Genomic DNA, 18,809 nt, shown 5'->3' with positions numbered 1-18,809 from the left:
GTTTATCAAGCTCACATATGGCTGCTTATGAAGTCATTCACAAACATACACAGATCCCACATTGTGTGCTACAGTGAGAGAAAGACAGAGAAAAGTTTAAAGGGGAAAATTTCAAACGGAGGAAGAAATGAGAGTTAGATAACAGCACAGACAGCAGAAAATGGCAGAAATGCTTTTTACAACTTGGAGAAAAATACTTTTCTATGATTTAATATGATGTTTTAAAGAGACAACACTGAGAGACTTCTCAAAATATCTTCTTTTGTGTCCATACAGGTTTGGATTTAGTAACCGATAATTTGTGTGAATTATCCCTTTAACAAATCAAGCTAGCTTTTTCATATTCACTGTCAATGGTCATAACAGGTTAGCGTGAGTAGTGTTAAGTATTAGTATCCAGCTTTCTCTTGTCCATACGATGGTTTCTCAGTGATATCATCTATGGGCACACCAAACCCCATGATCTAATGCTTTACGGGCCAAGCCCATTGCCAGAGACACGACCCGTGACTGAGACCAGGCATGATATATTAGCCTTGAGCATAGTGTTGTCATTTCTCTAATGACACCGTTTTAAAACACATATTTAATATGATTGGAGGAAATCATGCTTTATTGGGCTCTATAAACATAGGGGTTGTGTTTGAGCAGCTGGAGTGATTTGGCCCAATGACTCCAAGAAGGATGAAGATGCTGAAGCCATCATTGATCAACACTTGAGGAACGAGGGCTAGGTCTGAATAAGACCACAGAGACTGGCTAAAACTTAATATTAAAGCCTCTGGCAGATTCACAGGCTAACACATTGACTTTATGGATCACCTGTGGGGAGGGGCCTTATACGTCAGTAAGATCTATTTTGCTTAGCAAAGTTTTATGGACCAACAGAGAACGATGAGTCTTTTAAATCATGACCACTGGCATAAATGGCAAAAATGTTAGAATAAATGTGGAAAAAGTCAGGTAAATCACATTCACATGTTATTCTCATGTCTGGTCTTTAAATAATATTGGACTAAAGAAATTGAGTATTCCTGAAAGTATAGTTGTGGATAAAATGCCCCAAGGAATAATACATGAAGATTATTTTTTGACTAACAGCATCTACACTTCACTCAACAGTGGGTTTAAGTTTTTGTTTTTGTTTCAGATGACCAGATAACCTGAGCAAAACTTCATGGCAACATTTCCAACAGACGGACAAGCAGTTATTAAAACAAAGTGGTTGCATGTTGTATTTGCAAAATGATTAACCTTATAAATATGCAATATTTAACCCAGTTTACGAATGTACAGTGTGAAATCTTGAAACCTGACTACCCAGGATAATGTACAGTACAAGATAATTTGAGCTAAATTTAAGAATGACCCTGGGTTCGCATTTTCAAGTGTGAAAAGCCTGTACAAAAAGCTGGTTAAGTCAATACCAGCACAGGTAACAGACTGTGTCAACAGAGGAGGTATATGTGAGAACTCAAGTGAATGATTTGAAGAAAATGGATAGATATAAATCCTTGTCCAAAATACAAGGTCATGAAATTATACATCTGCATGTACACTTCAAAAGATATTTTAACATCTTTGAAAGAAGGTTATGCTCACCTAGGCATTTATTTGATCAGAATTACAGTAAAACAGTAATACAATATTGTATTTGAATATATTTTAAAATTCAACTTATTTGTGTTGACAAAGTTGAATTTTCGTCAGCAATTATTCCAGTTTTTATTTCCAGTCTCATGATCCTTCAGAAATATTTCTAATATGCTGATTTGTTTATCAAGAAACATTTTTTTTTCTTGATATTATTATCAATGTTTAAAACATTTGTGCTGTGTAATATTTTTGTGGAAAAGTTAAAACGAACAGCTTTTATTTGAAATATATATTTTTTTATTTACAATGTAAAAGTCCTTCACTTTAGATCAATTTAGTGAATCCTTGTTCAATAAAAACTCTTTTTTTGGTTGACTTTTTTGTTTCATAATTAGGTTTTTGATTACATCTAACAAACAAATATGAAATCATGCACAATAAGAACACTGTTTGAGGATGCAGGAAAGGGTTTCAGATATTAGCTGCAAAGCTGGCATGGTTTAAGCGAGAGAAAGAGGAAGTCATTTTTTTCAGTGTGTTCACTTGCTTATGTAAGAGTTTACAAGCATTTCAGCTAAACCTAAAAGAGAGCTCCACATAACTTTCACATTTCACTTTAAATCAGCCAAATTTATCAATGAAAGTCTTCAATGAAAACTTCACAATCATGGAGTGTTGTTTCTGTAAAAAGAGCTTCGTATCTGAAGTGATAAGAGCTGAAATTATTGTTCTAACCAGTCAAGGTTGACTTTGGCTGACCAGTATGAATATCAGTACTGGGCTGAAACACAGAGACACGGTCATTTTCCGTTTGCAGAGCAGTCAGAGTATATACGTGTTTGGCACACCGCCAGGCAGAGAGGAATGGAAAAGGAGAAGCAGAGGGTGAGAGAGAGACCTTCCTTTACAAAAAAGTTTATTTGTAAGTGTGCATGTGCCAGAATGTGACTGTGTACGAGAGAGAAAGAGAGAGAGAGAGAGAGAGAGAGAGAGGTCATGGAGCGTGGGTAGAGGGCTGGCATTGTGCCTATTGGTTGAGTCACTTATTTCTTGGTGGGGGAAGAGCTTGTCACAAAGTTCACAGGGTAAATAGGAAACTGCTTTTTTTTGCCTGACAGAAAAAAAAGCATTACATATGAATTAAAAGTGGAGTCAGTAATTTGTTTCTCGTTAAAGCTTTTTTTATCCATACTGAATGAATGGTACTTTTGATAAATATGTTCATTAAAACTGTTCATGAGATGAACACTTCACAATCAGTAGACTAATAAAAACGAACTTGGTACTCCCTTCACTTGTGGAATGAATTTATCATGTCCGACTAAACAAATTAGTTGGACATAATTTTTTTTATGTTAAAAGATTCTTCAACACAACCACACAATTCACTCACTTATATACTGTCATTTAAAACCTGTATGACATTAAATAAATGAAGACATGTTGTAGGATAAAAGCTCTTTTCCTTCATATTGAATATGCTTCAAATTATGCTTAAAAAGATCAAAAGCACTATAAAAGTAGACCATACATTTAGGCCTAGTTGTCCTTGAGAAGTCCAATCTTTTCACGGAATATAGCTCACAAATCCAACTTGAATAATTATTTTACAAATTTGACTGATTTGGTTCTCGAGTTCAATTCAATGACTTGCAGCAGCTCACTAGAGGGAAGGATTATCAGCGAGTATAGTCAGTCTGTTCTTCACAAATAGCTATCATATGCTTTCAGAAGATACATAGAATATGTGAATATAGCACACAAATTGTATGGACCACTTTACAATTTTACCTTTATGGTGTTTTGCATCCTTTTTGAAACTTGAAAAACTAACTGCAATGAAAAGAGAAACCGGCACAATTCTCTTTTTGCGTTCCACAGGCAAAAGAAAGTCAGACCTGTTAGGATCGTCATGAGGGTGAGTAAAAATAACAGGATTTTCATTACTGAGTGAACTATTCCTCCAATTTCCTCTTTTAATTATATACATAATGTTTTAATTAGACAATTAATCACGTCCAGAGAACATTAATGTCTGTAACGCCCACATGCAGACACATTAGTATTAACTACAGCGATCCCATGGAATGAATGAGTACAGATGTTCTATGTTCATAATTATAAAACATCCTTTCAAAAATGAATCCTCTCTGAATAGTCCTTCTTCTTTGACATTTTGCTAAGAAAGTTTCAGACTTCATATGTAATCAAATTCACATCAATTATGAACCAGTTCTGTTTTTGGGAAACCATCATCCAGCCCAGATCTAGCTCATTCCACATTTACTGAATGGCACAAATGGGTTTTCGCCAGACGTTCAGGAACACAGTAATAGCTTATCATTAGCGGCCTGCCAAAAAGTTTTCAAAGAGAGCTTGGGGTGCTCTGTGAGATCAGACTCAGACCTACTTTACTGGAACTACAAGCAAAACACATTACAGAAATGAAAATGAAGATTAAAGCATGGCCGTGTGAAGGCTGAGGAGGCTGGAAGGAGCGCGTCAGCCTAAAAGAACAGCGCAGCAGAATGCAAAATTTAACAGCTCCCCTAATTATGATGTTGCCCTCGGAAACACTGGAGTGGATGAAAGGTGACAGGTGCAGAGGCTGTTTTCACAAGACTATTTCCACCGGGCTCCTGCAGATACATGAACTGACGCAGGCTTGGTGAGGAAAAACTCACAAACACAATCACATGCAAATTCTTCAAAAGCAAAAGCTTTCTTTAGTTGCACTAAAATCATATACGCACACATATAGAATACATATGAGCCATGTTTCCAAAATCTAGTGAATTGCCTCACTAATTGCCTCACACAGACAACCTACTAAAAGGGTTTGCACACCATATGAGAAAAGCAGTGCCACGTTGTGTTGTTGGTGGCTAGACCAACTCACAGGTTATAGGAGCCATGTAAACATTTATGTGTAATGTCATGTGATCATGGGAAAATTTGGGAGTGTCACTAATTATGTGAGAATTAAAGCACCTGTTGTGAGGAAGGAAGGGGGTGAGTGTGGGAGCACACATTTTTTGTTGACCGTAAATTCATCAAACGTCCTTGATTCAAAGATGATCTTCAAATGCCTGAAGAAGTCTTTCACTGTAAATTTTTGGTGGATCAAAATAGCTGGGTGCCGTGGACAGACTCTAAGCGGTGCTACCAATGTGTGCGTACACTTATAGAAAACAAAACAAATCAAACCACAATAAACAAGGCACAAACAGTGATATGTTTCTAAGTCATTTCCCGACACACTGTGTAAACATTCACAGTTAAGGGTGAAAGAAAAGTGAACCCTTGGATGAACTAACTAGTTTATTTTATGCAGAAAATCAGGTAAATTACATACTTTTTCCTGTACCTGTACCACCCACAAATATTTAGACTGAACTATTTTCAACAGTTATATTATTTTTTTTTTTCAATAGTTCAATATTTAGCACTGGAAAATATTGACAACAGCTATTGTCAATACTTTCCAGTGCTGAATAAATACAACCAGCAATTGATTGAACAATCATCACAGTGCGGTCTGAGAGCATCTCTTTTGTAAACGATAAATGTGATGCCGCTTTAGCCAGAAAAAGGTACCTTAGTAGGCATATTTGAGCCATCTAATGTTAGGTACAGACTTTGTAACAGAATAATTGACACTTTTAGTAAGGTTGATTTCATCTGACTAACAAGTAATCAGAGTGGAAAATTCACAAAAAGTGTTTCAGAGAGAACCCTTAAAGGCATAGTTCACCCAAAAATGTATATTCTGTCATCATTTACTCACCCTCAAGTAGTTCCAAATTTGTATGAATGTCTTTTTTCCGCTGAACACAAAGGAAGATATTCTGAAGAATGTGGGAAACAGAGCAGTTCTGGGGCACCATTGACTTCCATAGTATTTTTTTCCTACTATGGAAGTCAATGGTGCCCCAAAAGAAGCCTGGTTACAAACCTTTTTCAAAATATCTTCCTTTGAGTTTGGCAGAACGAAGAAATTCATACAGGTTTGGAACTACTTGAGGGTGATTAAATGATGACAGAATTTTCATTTTTGGGCAAACTATCCCTTTAAAATATTAGATAGGACAAGATAAGACAAGATAAGATACGTGTACATGTGGTTTTCAATAAATATGTCATGTATTATTTCTTACATAACATGCATGTCCACACATTTGCACACATTATCATGCGTGCAGACATTGGTGTAAATACACATGAGCATTTAGCATAATTTTAAGACACGACCCTCAAGGCGGACAAACTCAATTAGACAGTAATGTAATTCAAAGAAAGGACAGAAAAGGACATGACAGGAACAGGGTGGAAGGGAAGGGTATTAGAAATGTCTTTAGGGCTGTCAATCTACCATTTCTGTCATTTCTGTCGGTGTCTGAAACTGATTATGACCATGACCATGTGTAAAAGTCAATCGGCACCAGTTTGGATTTGAAAAACGTTGCAATTATAACCAAATCAGATGTGTGTGCAGTGTGAAAAAAAATCCTGATACATGAAACACAGAGAAAGAAACAGAAAAGGCAGAGAAACAGAACGAAACATGTCAGAGCGGGAGTTGGAGATGAGAGGAGGAAAATATGAAGGCACTGACCTAAATTGCGTTTTTTATCATCTATGGCGATGAAGCGAATGCAGGGATTATTGGAAACGTACTTGGCCGCCCAAGGGACGTCGATTCGTGTGTCGGCTTTGTAGAAGAGTCCAAGTGCGTAGCGGGAAGAGTAGCTGACAGCCTCCAGCATCCTCCTCTGATTCTCCCCCATCACTGCACAGAGACACACAAACACAGAAGCACAGGATGAAACCCCAGGGCCTTGGTTAGTTCATCTCTCTAGACAGCCGCCAGCACTGCTGCTTGTGAAGAACAGGCCTGTAGCATTCACATCGCACAGATCAAATGAGAGAAACACTGTGCCGTCAACTCACAGAGCTTCTACAGCACCAGGTCTGATAACACACTTGGGTTAGTGCGACAAGAGCACGGAGATGGATGTGTGGTTGATGCGTAGAGCTATAAAACACAACCAACAAGTCCCTTCTGCAGATGAGATGAGCCGGGTGGAGGTGAAAATGGACAGTGAGTGACACTTTAATGAGAACGCGGTGGATGGACTCTCTTCAGCATGTGGGGCTCTTTTTTAGAAAAATGCTGTCCTTGTTTCCTGTCTGGAGCATCTGTTATTTATTGGAAACAAGCAGTCATACTAAGGCCTGCTTTAGTTATTTAGGGCCCACAGGTACTGAGTGTAGTGCAGGTCAAAGGTCAGCCCTTGTGGAATCAAATGCATATTTCTACTCAAAGACACCCCTGTTTCCAGTAAGGAAGAAAGCACTTTCACGGACAACCGACAGAGAGAGCTGATCAACATTAGTCTATCTGAGCAGTATCTTCCCCCCTGAAGCAACAAACAGATGTTTGGTGAAAAGTGATGAACAGAATACTAACTCATCGTTTTCCCTTCGCACATGTGTGATTCAGTTCCAAAGGGCAGTGTCAGTGTCAACAAGCTTCTTTTATGTTTCAACTAAAAGAAATTTGCTCTGACTGATCTTAAAATATATCAGTGCCTTTATTTTGTCTCAAAATGCACACCAGTAATGTTTTTTTCTAAGGCATGTTTATAAAAATGACTTAAATGTCCTAATTGAACTATGGCCTAATCCTGGCTTAGTCTAAGCCCTGTCTGTGAAACCAGGCCTAAATACATGTACCATTCTGGATTTGATCAGTTTATCAATTCCAGTTCCCTAGTGGTTCCATTAACAATTTAGTGCTTTAAAAAAATAAATATTTGGAGAAACAAAAAACGAATTACTCTTCAGGATTTTTAAAAATGACTTAATTGTCTTGCTTTTGGCATAAATGTAGTCCTATAATTTGCCATAAATATACATTAAACAGCAAAAATAACACAAAAAAAGACTAGAAACAAATTTTATTAATAGTTATTAAAATTAATAATAAGCAAACAGCATATTTTTAAAAAGTGAAGTGACATACGGCCAAGTATGGTGACCCATACTCAGAATTCGTACTCTGCATTTAACCCATCCAACGTGCACACACACAGCAGTGAACACACACACACCGTGAACACACACCCGGAGCAGTGGGCAGCCATTTTATGCTGCGGCGCCCGGGGAGCAGTTGGGGGTTCGGTGCCTTGCTCAAGGGCACCTCAGTCGTGGTATTGAGGGTGGAGAGAGCGCTGGACATTCACTCCCCCCACCTACAATCCCTGCCTCGAACCCGCAACCTTTGGATTACGAGTCCGACTCTCTAACCATTAGGCCACGACTTCCCCAAGTCGTGGCCTAATCAATATATTGATTTATATGGGGAAAAAAAAGAAAAAAAAAAAGAAAAAAAAAAGTTGAACTTATTTTAACTATAGCGTCACTTTTTTAGAAGCTTTAGCACGTCATGTGTGAGATGCTGTAAATAACGTGAGGCACAAGTGCAATGGTCCAACAGGTCGTATAATACGTATTTAGATAGAAAAACAATCGTATGAAAATATTTGCTTGCTTTCTGGTTGTGTGGCTCGGTGAATGACAGTGATGCCACACAAACCCCCATAAAATCAACCGCTGCTGTAATTTTGTTGTCACAAGAAACGCTCCACCAACTGTTAGTTTGATTAGGAAGCAACCAACTGACGCTGATAGAATAAGACAATAGAGGTGAAACGGTCACATGACTGTCCCCGGACGTGTCCCTTTTATCACTGTCTGTGTCATTGCAGAACATCTGGGGGAGATTAGGAGCATGTAAATGTGCCCCTTGGTACAGAGACAATCTGCTGCAGCATCTGAGCGTGGAAAGCCCAGGGATAATGCAAACCCTGTCAGCTGAATCCATAAAGAGGCTTTCTTTTTTCCTCATGGTAATGGAATCTGGTTACAGAACACACCATTGTTAATCGGCATAAAAGATCTTGACGCGGGAAGGGTTATCTAATACAGATATGAGAACGCTTTTTACCACATTAACCCATTTAAGTTGTCAGAAATCACTTTCACTAGAGCTGGACAATGATTGCAGATGCACATTAATGAATCATCCTTTTTCAAAAAGCTATGACTTCCATTTCAAGTAAAACGAGACCACCTATTTAGGGGTCTCAATGACTTTAGCTTAGCCACAATTATTGAGATGTTTTTAGAGCTGTGCTTTCAAAAAAGAAAAGTACAGGCTATGTATTTTCTGGCTGCTACATGGTAAGTAAAGCGCTGAGTCATGGTGTAAAGTGGATACTGCTCTACATTACCCCCACCCTCTTCCTGCCCGCTCAGGTTGGCAGCACAATTACCTCTGACAGGTTTGTACTGTGGGTCTTCTAGATTTCAGCTCAATCACATGTTCAGAGCTCACAAACCAGCTGAACTGAGAGAAAGATCAAAGCAAAGAATAATCAAACTGCTTTCTTCTCTAGTTAAAATCATACTATTTTATAGACACAGTATTTAATTTAATAAAATTTGAATAAAAACTATTACAATGAACAGTAAAAAAAAAATTAAAAAACTATGCCATAATGCATTTAAAATATATTTATTTCATACTAAGCATATTTCCATCCATTAACATATTTTATGACGTATCACTTAAGGCCTATTGACATAAAATTATAATTAAACATTATTTGGAGTATTTCTTTATAGCACAATGCACCTTTCTTTGTATTATTCCTTAAATGTGTTTTAATATCACTATTAATAAGGATTGTATGATCTTTGTATCAGTCCTTAAATACAAGGTATTTAAAGTGTACCTTAAGTATACTTGAAGTATTTCCACTTTTGCACAATCATATACTTAGTGGTGTGAAAAAGTGTTGGCCCCCTTCCTGATTTTTTATTTTTTTGCATGTTTGTCACACTTTAATGTTTCAGATCTTTAAACAAATTTAAATATTAATCAAAGATAACACAAGTAAACACAACATGCAGTTTTTAAATGAAGGGTTTTTTTTATGAAGGGAAAACAAAATCCAACCCCAACCATGCTCGAAAATCCTCCAATGTGGCTGAATTACAACAATTCTGCCGAGATGAGTTGGCCAAAATTCCTCCACAGCGCTGTAACAGACTCATTGCAAGTTATCACAAACGCTTGATTGCAGTTGTTGCTGCTGAGGGTGGCCCAACCAGTTATTAGGTTATAAGCACTTTTTCACACAGGGCCATGTGGGTTTGGATTTTGTTTTCCCTTCATAATCAAAAACTTCATTAAAAACTGCATGTTGTGTTTACTTTGATTAATATTTAATTTTTTTTGATGATCTGAAACATTAAAGTGTGACAAACATGCAAAAAAATAACAAAATCAGGAAGGGGGCCAACACTTTTTCACACCACTGTAAGTATATTTTTAGTTGGACCTCTACTTCCACACAATTAAATGACATTAATCACAAATTTATTTGTTCCAGTTTAGCAGACTTTAAGAAAATCTGTTTAGTATACCAAACGTATAATTGAAGGGTATGTTGATTAAGCATATAAATATGTAAATGTATTTGTAGCATACTTAGCACCAAATATATGCATTTCAAATGCATTTTGGTATATTTTTTTCACTAGGGCGTACATTTCAGTATTTCTCTATATCTTGTATGATCCCTTTTTGCTTTAACGACTGATGGTCATTCACACGGTCAGTGTCAAAAAAACTTGCTTAAATTTGATTACAGTCCAAGAAATACAATCTATATCCATACTATTTCAGCCAATGTTGCCTATTTAATTGTTAATGCTTACTGCTTCTATTTTTCAATTTATATTACCTTTGCTGTAATCTAACACTCAGAGTTATAATTTATATTTAAAAGACGTTTGGGACAACAACAATTTTCTTGCACTCATTATGAGAAAATAATTCCTAGAGGTCTTTTAGTGTGTAGCTTTCCTTTAATCAAGCCCCATTCTTTGAAATTGTTCCTACAAAGTAGGCAAGAGTTTGCTTTAGCTAGCCTTGAAATGACAAGCTGAATTATACATGCACCTGTACAAATGATGTTCACCTGGTGGAATATTTACCCCCTTTTCCTCTCCCAGTTGTCCCCAGCCTATGGAGAGACAATGTATGCTTTTTTACTTAAGTAATAAATTATTCACTGAAATGTGCGGTTTTACGTTTTCCACTTCTTTATACAAGATGGATATCCTTTGTCCGCTCACTCTGATGATTTGCTTGCTTAATGATAAGTAATGGCACTAATGTGCAATGAGAGCACTAGTGAGTACTTCAGTAAAAATGTCCTCTTAGTTTAGACCAGAGGGATTTGATTTCATTACACACATCTGTGATCTTTAGCCTTCTTCCCTGACACATCCTCCGGTCGAAAGACTAACAAATCCACATGAGCAGAAATCTACCCAAACAGTCAAGGTCTTTCAAAATCCTGAAGAAAAAAAAAACTCTTTACAGTGCTCTGTAAGTGAGCCCTGCATAGCCTCAACATGAGACATACCTTACACGAAAGAACATTCACTTGCAGGGCCATATACACACACGCACCTGATGTCCTCTTCCTGTTTAGACACTTGTCACCACTTTAGAGTCTGCTTTACATCTGTCTGGAGGTTATAAATCTCCAATCTGTGTAAGCAGGGCAAAGCGGAGGGGCTTCTGACAGCTATGCTGTATGTGCAGGATCAACCTCACACAGGCTACATTCACAAAATCAGTGTTTGGCAACTGTATTTACTGACAGATGTGATTCTGAAACTGCCCTTTTCATACAACAGCTATCAGGAGCATGTCAAATACCACCTATATGAAAATATTAACCAAAGTTAAGCTGCATTTACAGTACATTTCTGTGTAACTATAGTAGTCAACATTTGAAATGGATCAAAAAAGTTCATCAAAGTTGTCCTAAGACAAGAACGCATTTTGGTTTTGGGTTTTAAGGCCAATTCACATTGCACAGACAAACGCCAACAAACACCACCAAACTAGTCTGTTGGAGTTTGTTGGATCAGTGTGTTACCCCTGTTGGCATTTGTTAGAGTTTGTTTTCACCCGACTGAACATGCTTAATCGGCGTTTGTTGGGTCGTGGAATGTCTGAGCAGTTTGAAAGGGTTTTCCAACAAACTACAACAAACTCTGACGTGGCCACGAACCGTTTCCATGACAATGCCCATATTTCACTTAAAGCATGCTTCACCCACGGCCTCTTTCATTTTATTCGCCGTCTTTTCATCTTTTTAGGCGAAGAATGACACGCAAAGACATTAATAACAGTAAAATTTTGATTGTGGTTACAGGATCATCGGTTTCGTCCCCAATCAGACTTACACCGTCTACACTAGACGCGAGCGGCGATAAAATACAATAGAGGTTCTATTTAATCAGAGACGCTGTCTACACTGGATACGGCGCGATGCGACAACTGTCGCGTCCAGAGTAGACATGGTGTTACTTGACTCTGTGACTCTAAGTTTGTTGGTGTTTGTTGGGGCAGTATGAACATGACAGTTATTTTTAATAAAATTCTAAATCCAACAGCCAAATGAAGCCAACTTGTTTGTTGGTGTTTGTCTGTGCAGAGTGAATTGGCCTTTAGGACAACTTTGGTGAAAGTTTTGGATCCACTTCAAATGTTGACTACTGTATATTGACAGATAGAAACTTTAATGTACTTTGATGTTTACTTCAATGTTATTTTACATTTTACTGCTTTTGAAGATTGGCATTTAGTGGGCATTAGATGAATGCAAATGCAATCTAAATGTAAAAATACATTAAAAATAACTTGAACAATGAACTATCCAATATCAGATCTTACAAGTAAAAAAGTGATAGTGCTGATAGTGCCGATATGGTACCGATGTATTGTGCACATTAAAGTAAATATAAAACATGGTGACTTCCATAATGCTAAAAAGTTTTATCAAAACATTATAAAATAAACCAGTCCAATAGATTTAGACTTTATTTGCCAAATCTGAATTAACCAAAAGCATCTTCCAATGGTAATCTAATCATTAAAGGAGTGTAGTTTGAAGCATTTGTGTAGTATCCTAACCAGGATCTGCTCACACAAAGTTCTGAAATTTTAAAGAGAAAGTTCACCAAAAATTTTACTCAAAGTCATACAAATAAGCAAATGATTGTGATAAATTTCAGGATGATCAATTTTCAGAACTCACAACCAAATTTTGAGAGTGAGTTTGATTAGTCTGTACTTTTAGGTTAACTACCACTTTAAGAAAGTGAACATACCCCATTTTTCTGCTGTGTGAACACATAGTAGTAGGATTTAAAAAAATATATATTTTAAAAATAAATCTCTTATACCCATCAATGCTATATTTATTTACAGCAAATTCATTAAAAAAAATTATATTGTGAAATATTACAACAATTTAAAGTATTCCTGTGATGCAAAGCTGAACTTTCAGCAGCAATTACTCCAGTCGTCAGTGTCACATGATTCTTCAGAAATTAAATGTTGAAAAAAGTTGTAGTGTTTAATATTTTGTGATATTTTTGTGATCTGATAAATAGAAAGTTCAAAAGAGCAGCATTTATTTAAATGAATTCTAACAATGCAAAAGCCTTAACTGAATAAATTATTTATTCAGTCTTTGCTGAATAAAAGCATTAATTTCTTTTAAAAAATCTTACTGACCCCAAACTTTTCAACAGTAGTTTTGATAAAATGAAAAGGGAAAATAGGGCAATGCTAACCACCACCTGCTTTTAAATTTCTGTCACACATATGCAGCACATTTGAAAGCAGACACAAGCCTGGATTTCCAGTTACTCCCAGTAAATACCAAAGCATCATAAGCTGCCTGTAAGTTAGCTGTCACCTGACTCTGAGCGTTTTGCTCGTCTAACCTGAAAAAGCAAACTGTCTGCTGCTCTACGGCAGGAACCTAAGGCTAGTCATTGACACGTGTTTGGCTGTGAGAGTGACTACATTAGTATCTGTGAGCGTGTGTGTGTGCAGCTCTGGGACGAGAAGGTTAACATTTTCCAGTTGGCCGCTCGGGGGCATGTGTTGAACCCTGCACTTGCGGCCCCTGGTTCTTTGATGTGGGAGTGGGTGAAACGTTCACGAAACTCAGCTTGTTGACGGAGCGATTCTTAATCAATACAGCGAGTCTTACAATATGTGTCTGCAAAGTGACTGAATTTACATACTTCATCTAAGTCACTGACCAACTTTTAACTCAAAAACATATCATATCAGGAACAGACATCGAACATCTCAGTTAATTATACATGAATAAGAAGATAGAAAAAAGGTGGTAGTTTTGATCTCTTATCTAACAGAAAATTCACACAAAAAAAACACTTGCAAATAAAATGCAGAAGTTTTGTGCACAGTACCAAAGGTCTGGTGCTAAAGCATGAGATATGAGGCTTCCTTATAAAGCTTCCTCTCATAAGCACGTGCATGTGTGTGTGTTTGTGTGTGCAAATGTGTGTTTGAGTGTGTGTGCATTCGCATAAGGGGGTGGAGAATTACTGAGCTTCGGGGTGATTAGAAAAGTAAGGACCCAAGGGAACCTGTGGGAGTGAATCTGGCTCAAGCCCAGGTAGTTTGCACATCTGCATTACATCTATACACAAACATACACAAACACACATATGCACACAAAATGGATCTCAAATTACTCATGCACATTAATGCTGTGGTTTCCAGAGACGAGTATCTGAACTTGAATGGAACTTGAGGTGTTCAACCTTACCCACATCCAAATGCTTATGTTCAGTGTATACATGACAATCCTCTTGTCTCTCAGAATGAATGCAGAATGTTTACAGCGATGAGAATATTCAGAAACATAATATAAATATATACACAATTGCATTTCTATGCACATATATAGGCTCTGTTCCTAAACCTAGTGAGCTTTCTATGGAGGAAGCATTATAAAGCGTTTAAGGCACGCTACCAATTCAAGGACTGTGCCAAAATGTAGGCAGCATAATAATCCTGCCTTCTAAGACACTAAGATGAAAACCATTCTAAGATGGGTTTGCTAAATTCTAAAGTAGCGCCGAAGGTAATCACAAAGTGCTCGGTAAAGAAAAATCAATCCAAGATGGTGGACAGTGCAAGATGATCATAACCATAAAATCTAAATATAAAATTAAATATAAGTGTTTATTATTAATACTCAATTACCATTGAAATTTAATTAAATATAAATACTACATTACTACAAAGTTTCAAATCAGTCACTCATGAGATTCCGTTTCAAAATGCTCCCCTAGGTGGCTGCCTATGTAGGCAGTAGACAGCAAGATAGCTCACTGAGCTTTTGAAGAGAGCCATTTTTTATTCCTACTTCTATCAGGAAGCCTCTATTTTAAAACAAGCAAATGTGCCATTTTCAAATGAGTTTGTGTGGATATAATTAGCAATAGTTAACATAACAATGAGGCTGATGAAAAGTGCTATTTGCATGTAAACAATCTGGGTTGTGATTTCATGCAGCGCTGCATGTTATTTGCTGGACTGGTTACACATCATAAATGCTGCTTGAAAATATAAATCCAGAGTTATTTTGCAACAACCTCTCTGGTTCACAGGCAATCAATGAGGGGTAAAAGGGAGAAGGTGATGAATTATGATACAAGGGCATTTTCTCACAAAACAAAGTTCATATTTTGGTGTCATTTCTAAGCACACAAAATCAACCGGGACCGTTCCACCAGTGGTTTGGAATACGTGTGAATATTCCCTTAAGAAATGGGTCTTGGGGATTTTTCCTTGTCAATGATTGGCCTAATTGGAGACATCAGTGTTAGGGTGTCAGGGGATGTGATTTAAACCATTTTAGGAGGTATGACTGTCCCATGGTCAAGTAAAGTTTGGTGTTCAGCGCTGGAGAAGCGATTACAAAAGGGACCATTGTTAAAAATAAGGGTCTACTATGAAGCGGTGTCAGTCGTTCATCCCAAAATAAAAAGTCTATCATTATTAAAGGAGCACTCCTCCCAAAATGAAAATCCTCTCATCATTTACTCTCCCTCATGCCGTCCCAAATGTATATGACTTTGTTTCTTCAGTGGAACACAAACTGACATTTAGGGTAAGCATACCTATTAAGCTCACGTACCAATTAAGCACACTACCATTTTTGAGCTCAGTTTATGAAAAAAAAAAAGCATTATCCTACTTGATGTCTTAACCAATTGATGTGTTTGTTACTATATACCTCCTGTAATTTCAAGTCAGACCATTGCACACTGAGATATGAGTCTCCATGCCTGCGTCCCAATGTGCATACTATCCATCCTAAATTCTATGTGATAGTAGTAATTTTCAATACTATTTAGGGCAGATAGGGTGGATAGTATGCACATTGGGTCACAGGGTATGTGTTCACACTGCCTGGTGGCCATTCTGAAAACTTTCACTAGAAGAGTAATGTTTAGTAGATGTTTACGCCTTTATTTTGGATAAGTTTCACTCCTTACTGAAAAATTAAGAGATTAATGTTTAGACTTTTGCATTTTATAACCTGGAACTTGATGTCGGAAGTAATTACAGTTAGATCCAAAACATAGTTTTAGCAACATAGCACAGATGCTACAGAACATAGCTGACTAGCTGTATTGTGTGCTACACTAATATATTACTTCACAGGCATTACCGGCTTGTATTTTTAAATCCATAATATTATAAATTTACAGTTTATTGCTGGTCTGTGGTTTTGCTGTAATTTGTAAAGATTTCATATTATTGTAAGGTGAGCTTAAAGGGTACACTACTATCAAAAATCACACAGCTTCAGTATGACATCAATAAGAAAAAGTATAATTTCATAGATAATGTCAATAATAGTTGTTCATATTAAATTATTTATAAATTTAACATATAAAATTATTTTGCAAAATCTTAAATTTAATGTAATATTTATTAATTAAAAATTGTTGCTGCTCAAATTAAGCTCAGTGTGCTCCCTCTTTAAGCTCTTCCACAATGAACGTTTATGTAAATAATTCATAAACAGACTTTAAATATTAACTGATTGTCTGGATGGAATCATAGTCTGAATTCTGAAGCTAAAAATAATCGGAGTCTGTGACCATCATACATTACGTGAACTCAAATCTGCAGACTGGCTCTGACCTTTTGCAACTAATGTCAACTTCTCCAGACAGTAAATCTGTGGAAAATCAGGGCAAAAATCGTGTAGTGTATTTCAGTAAGAGAATATAAATAAGTTGACATCCATTTAGTTCACAAAAGAGGCAATCCACTGGGGTTGTATGGATTACCGTCATGTTCACTTTGTGTGGTTTTTGAAGCATCAGCTTTGGAGGTCTCATACACTGGCATTATATGGACTCGTAGAGCAAGATTATTTTTCTAAAAATCTTAATTTGTATTCATTTGAAGATAGAAAGTCACAGTATACATCTGGGACAGCATGAGAATGAGTAAATGATGAGAGAATTTACATTTTTGAGCGGAATATCCTTTTAACTTACCCTCATGTTGTTCCAAACCTGTATGACTTTCTTTTTGTTTCATTATATTAGCTTCATTTAGTATGATTCAGTAGAAACAGCATTCACAAAACGGCAATGTTCGTTTTTTCTTTGAGAATAAGCAGCAACGTGGATTGCATACAGATTTGGCCATATGATAAATGTCATACTGGGTTGATTCAAGCTTAAATAACTGAATGAAACGCCACATCCAGCATGCAGATAAATTCAAAACAAGTTTATTTTTGAATTTGGGTGGTCATTTTTTTTCTCATTGGCATTGTTTGATTGTTTGAGGCAACATTGTTGCAAGCGCACCAACTCCCAAGCATTCATCATTGTTCCCTGGAAGGTCTGGCCTTTGCTGCTACTCTCTGGGACGCCACACAGCAGCACAGCATACTGGAAGGCTACACAGAGTACACAAGAGAGCTGAACCATTTCCCAATTTATGATCTCTCAGCCCTTTAAAGGTTGATTTAATATTTGCCTGAGAGGTTCTGGAAAGCTTCCCGAAAATAAAAAGGAAGAGAAAGAAAAAAAATCTAACAAAACCAAACAAAAAAAGGGAGTCAAATGTTGTTTAGCTAACCTTTAATGCACTTGTTGGTGAACTGTGTCCAACAATAAGAAGTATTTATTAGTCTGGGTGAAGTGGAGGGGGACTGACAGCATTCAGATTCAAAGGGGCTTTGCACAGGAGCGAGAGGTCCATCATTAACCGTAGCTCCTAATGAACCCCGTTTCAACACACATTGGCTCCAATGACATGTGATTGGGACGATATACAGCACGTTGGGTGGGAAGAGGCCTGAATTGCTTTTCCAACTGCTCACGATAAAGCCGATGAGATGTGTACTCTCGGTACCAAGGCAAGCTGAAGCTGGCGCTGCCAAACCACCTGGATGTGAAAGCACTTTATCTCATGTATGCAATTAAAGAAGTGAAGGCCAGCAGCATTACAGATGCCTCCAAGTTGTCTGAAAACATTTAGTATCCAAACACTGATAAATCACCACTCTTATTTGTCATGTGATTTCATTAAAGATGACTCATAAAAAGGCCTCTATGTGGCTGGATTTACTTAAAAGCTGATTCTGTGGATGAGGTTTTGCCCTTCAAGTCTTAGCCTGAAAAGAAAACCAACTTCGAATGATGGCACTTTTGGTTTTGAATGCGCCAAAGTCTTTAACACATGCTCAGTCTTTTCATGTCTGCCAAATGTGATTAAATGTGTAAAAAAACAAAATGTGTGCTGTAATTCATCTGCAACAAGATGTTCCTGAGAATGTTCTCCATGTATTAAAGAAGCTTATAGACACATTAGAGATAATGGCCCTCACTATAGCACATATCCAGGTTCTCTCCTACAGCATTGGCCCAGAACACTGAGGATTCTGTTGGCCAACTACAGATCATCCATAAACCGCAGGCTTTGGCTGATGCTATAAATGAAAACTTCTCAGCTCTTTATATCCGGACTCTGAGCCCTGGCCGCTAGAGAGACGGTCGTGCCTCCACAGCTGCAGGCCACTTTAAAGCAGCACAGGTTTTCAGGGATGTTTATGAATGTTTTTTGCTGGAGGGTCTTTTTTTCGGTTTCCCTGCAAACAGGGCAATAATGGACACTTTTGTGTAGCCAGGTAAATGAAGACGAAACCGCTCTGATGTCAGCTGAAATATCTGCTAGATAAACAAGGTGATTGCCAGCTTGCCCAAGC

General features: G+C 37.3%; 1 protein-coding gene across 3 annotated transcripts in view; it reads right to left on the bottom strand.

Moving 5' to 3' along the window:
- Window positions 1-18,809, bottom strand: part of LOC306857731 (renalase-like) — a 38,667-nt gene that overhangs the window by 6,746 nt on the left and 13,112 nt on the right. For all 3 annotated transcript variants that reach the window (XM_079397846.1, XM_079397847.1, XM_079397848.1), the window contains exon 5: window positions 6,212-6,385. In XM_079397846.1, coding sequence (XP_079253972.1) covers window positions 6,212-6,385 — 174 coding nt within the window. The remainder of the gene's footprint in view (window positions 1-6,211; window positions 6,386-18,809) is intronic.

The sequence above is a fragment of the Barbus barbus genome (genome assembly GCF_936440315.1).
Source record: "Barbus barbus genome assembly, chromosome: 38".
In the NCBI taxonomy this organism is placed as follows: Eukaryota; Metazoa; Chordata; class Actinopteri; order Cypriniformes; family Cyprinidae; genus Barbus; species Barbus barbus.
The sequence above is the reverse complement of the archived record's forward strand: the minus strand, read 5'-3'. Positions and strand labels throughout refer to the sequence as shown.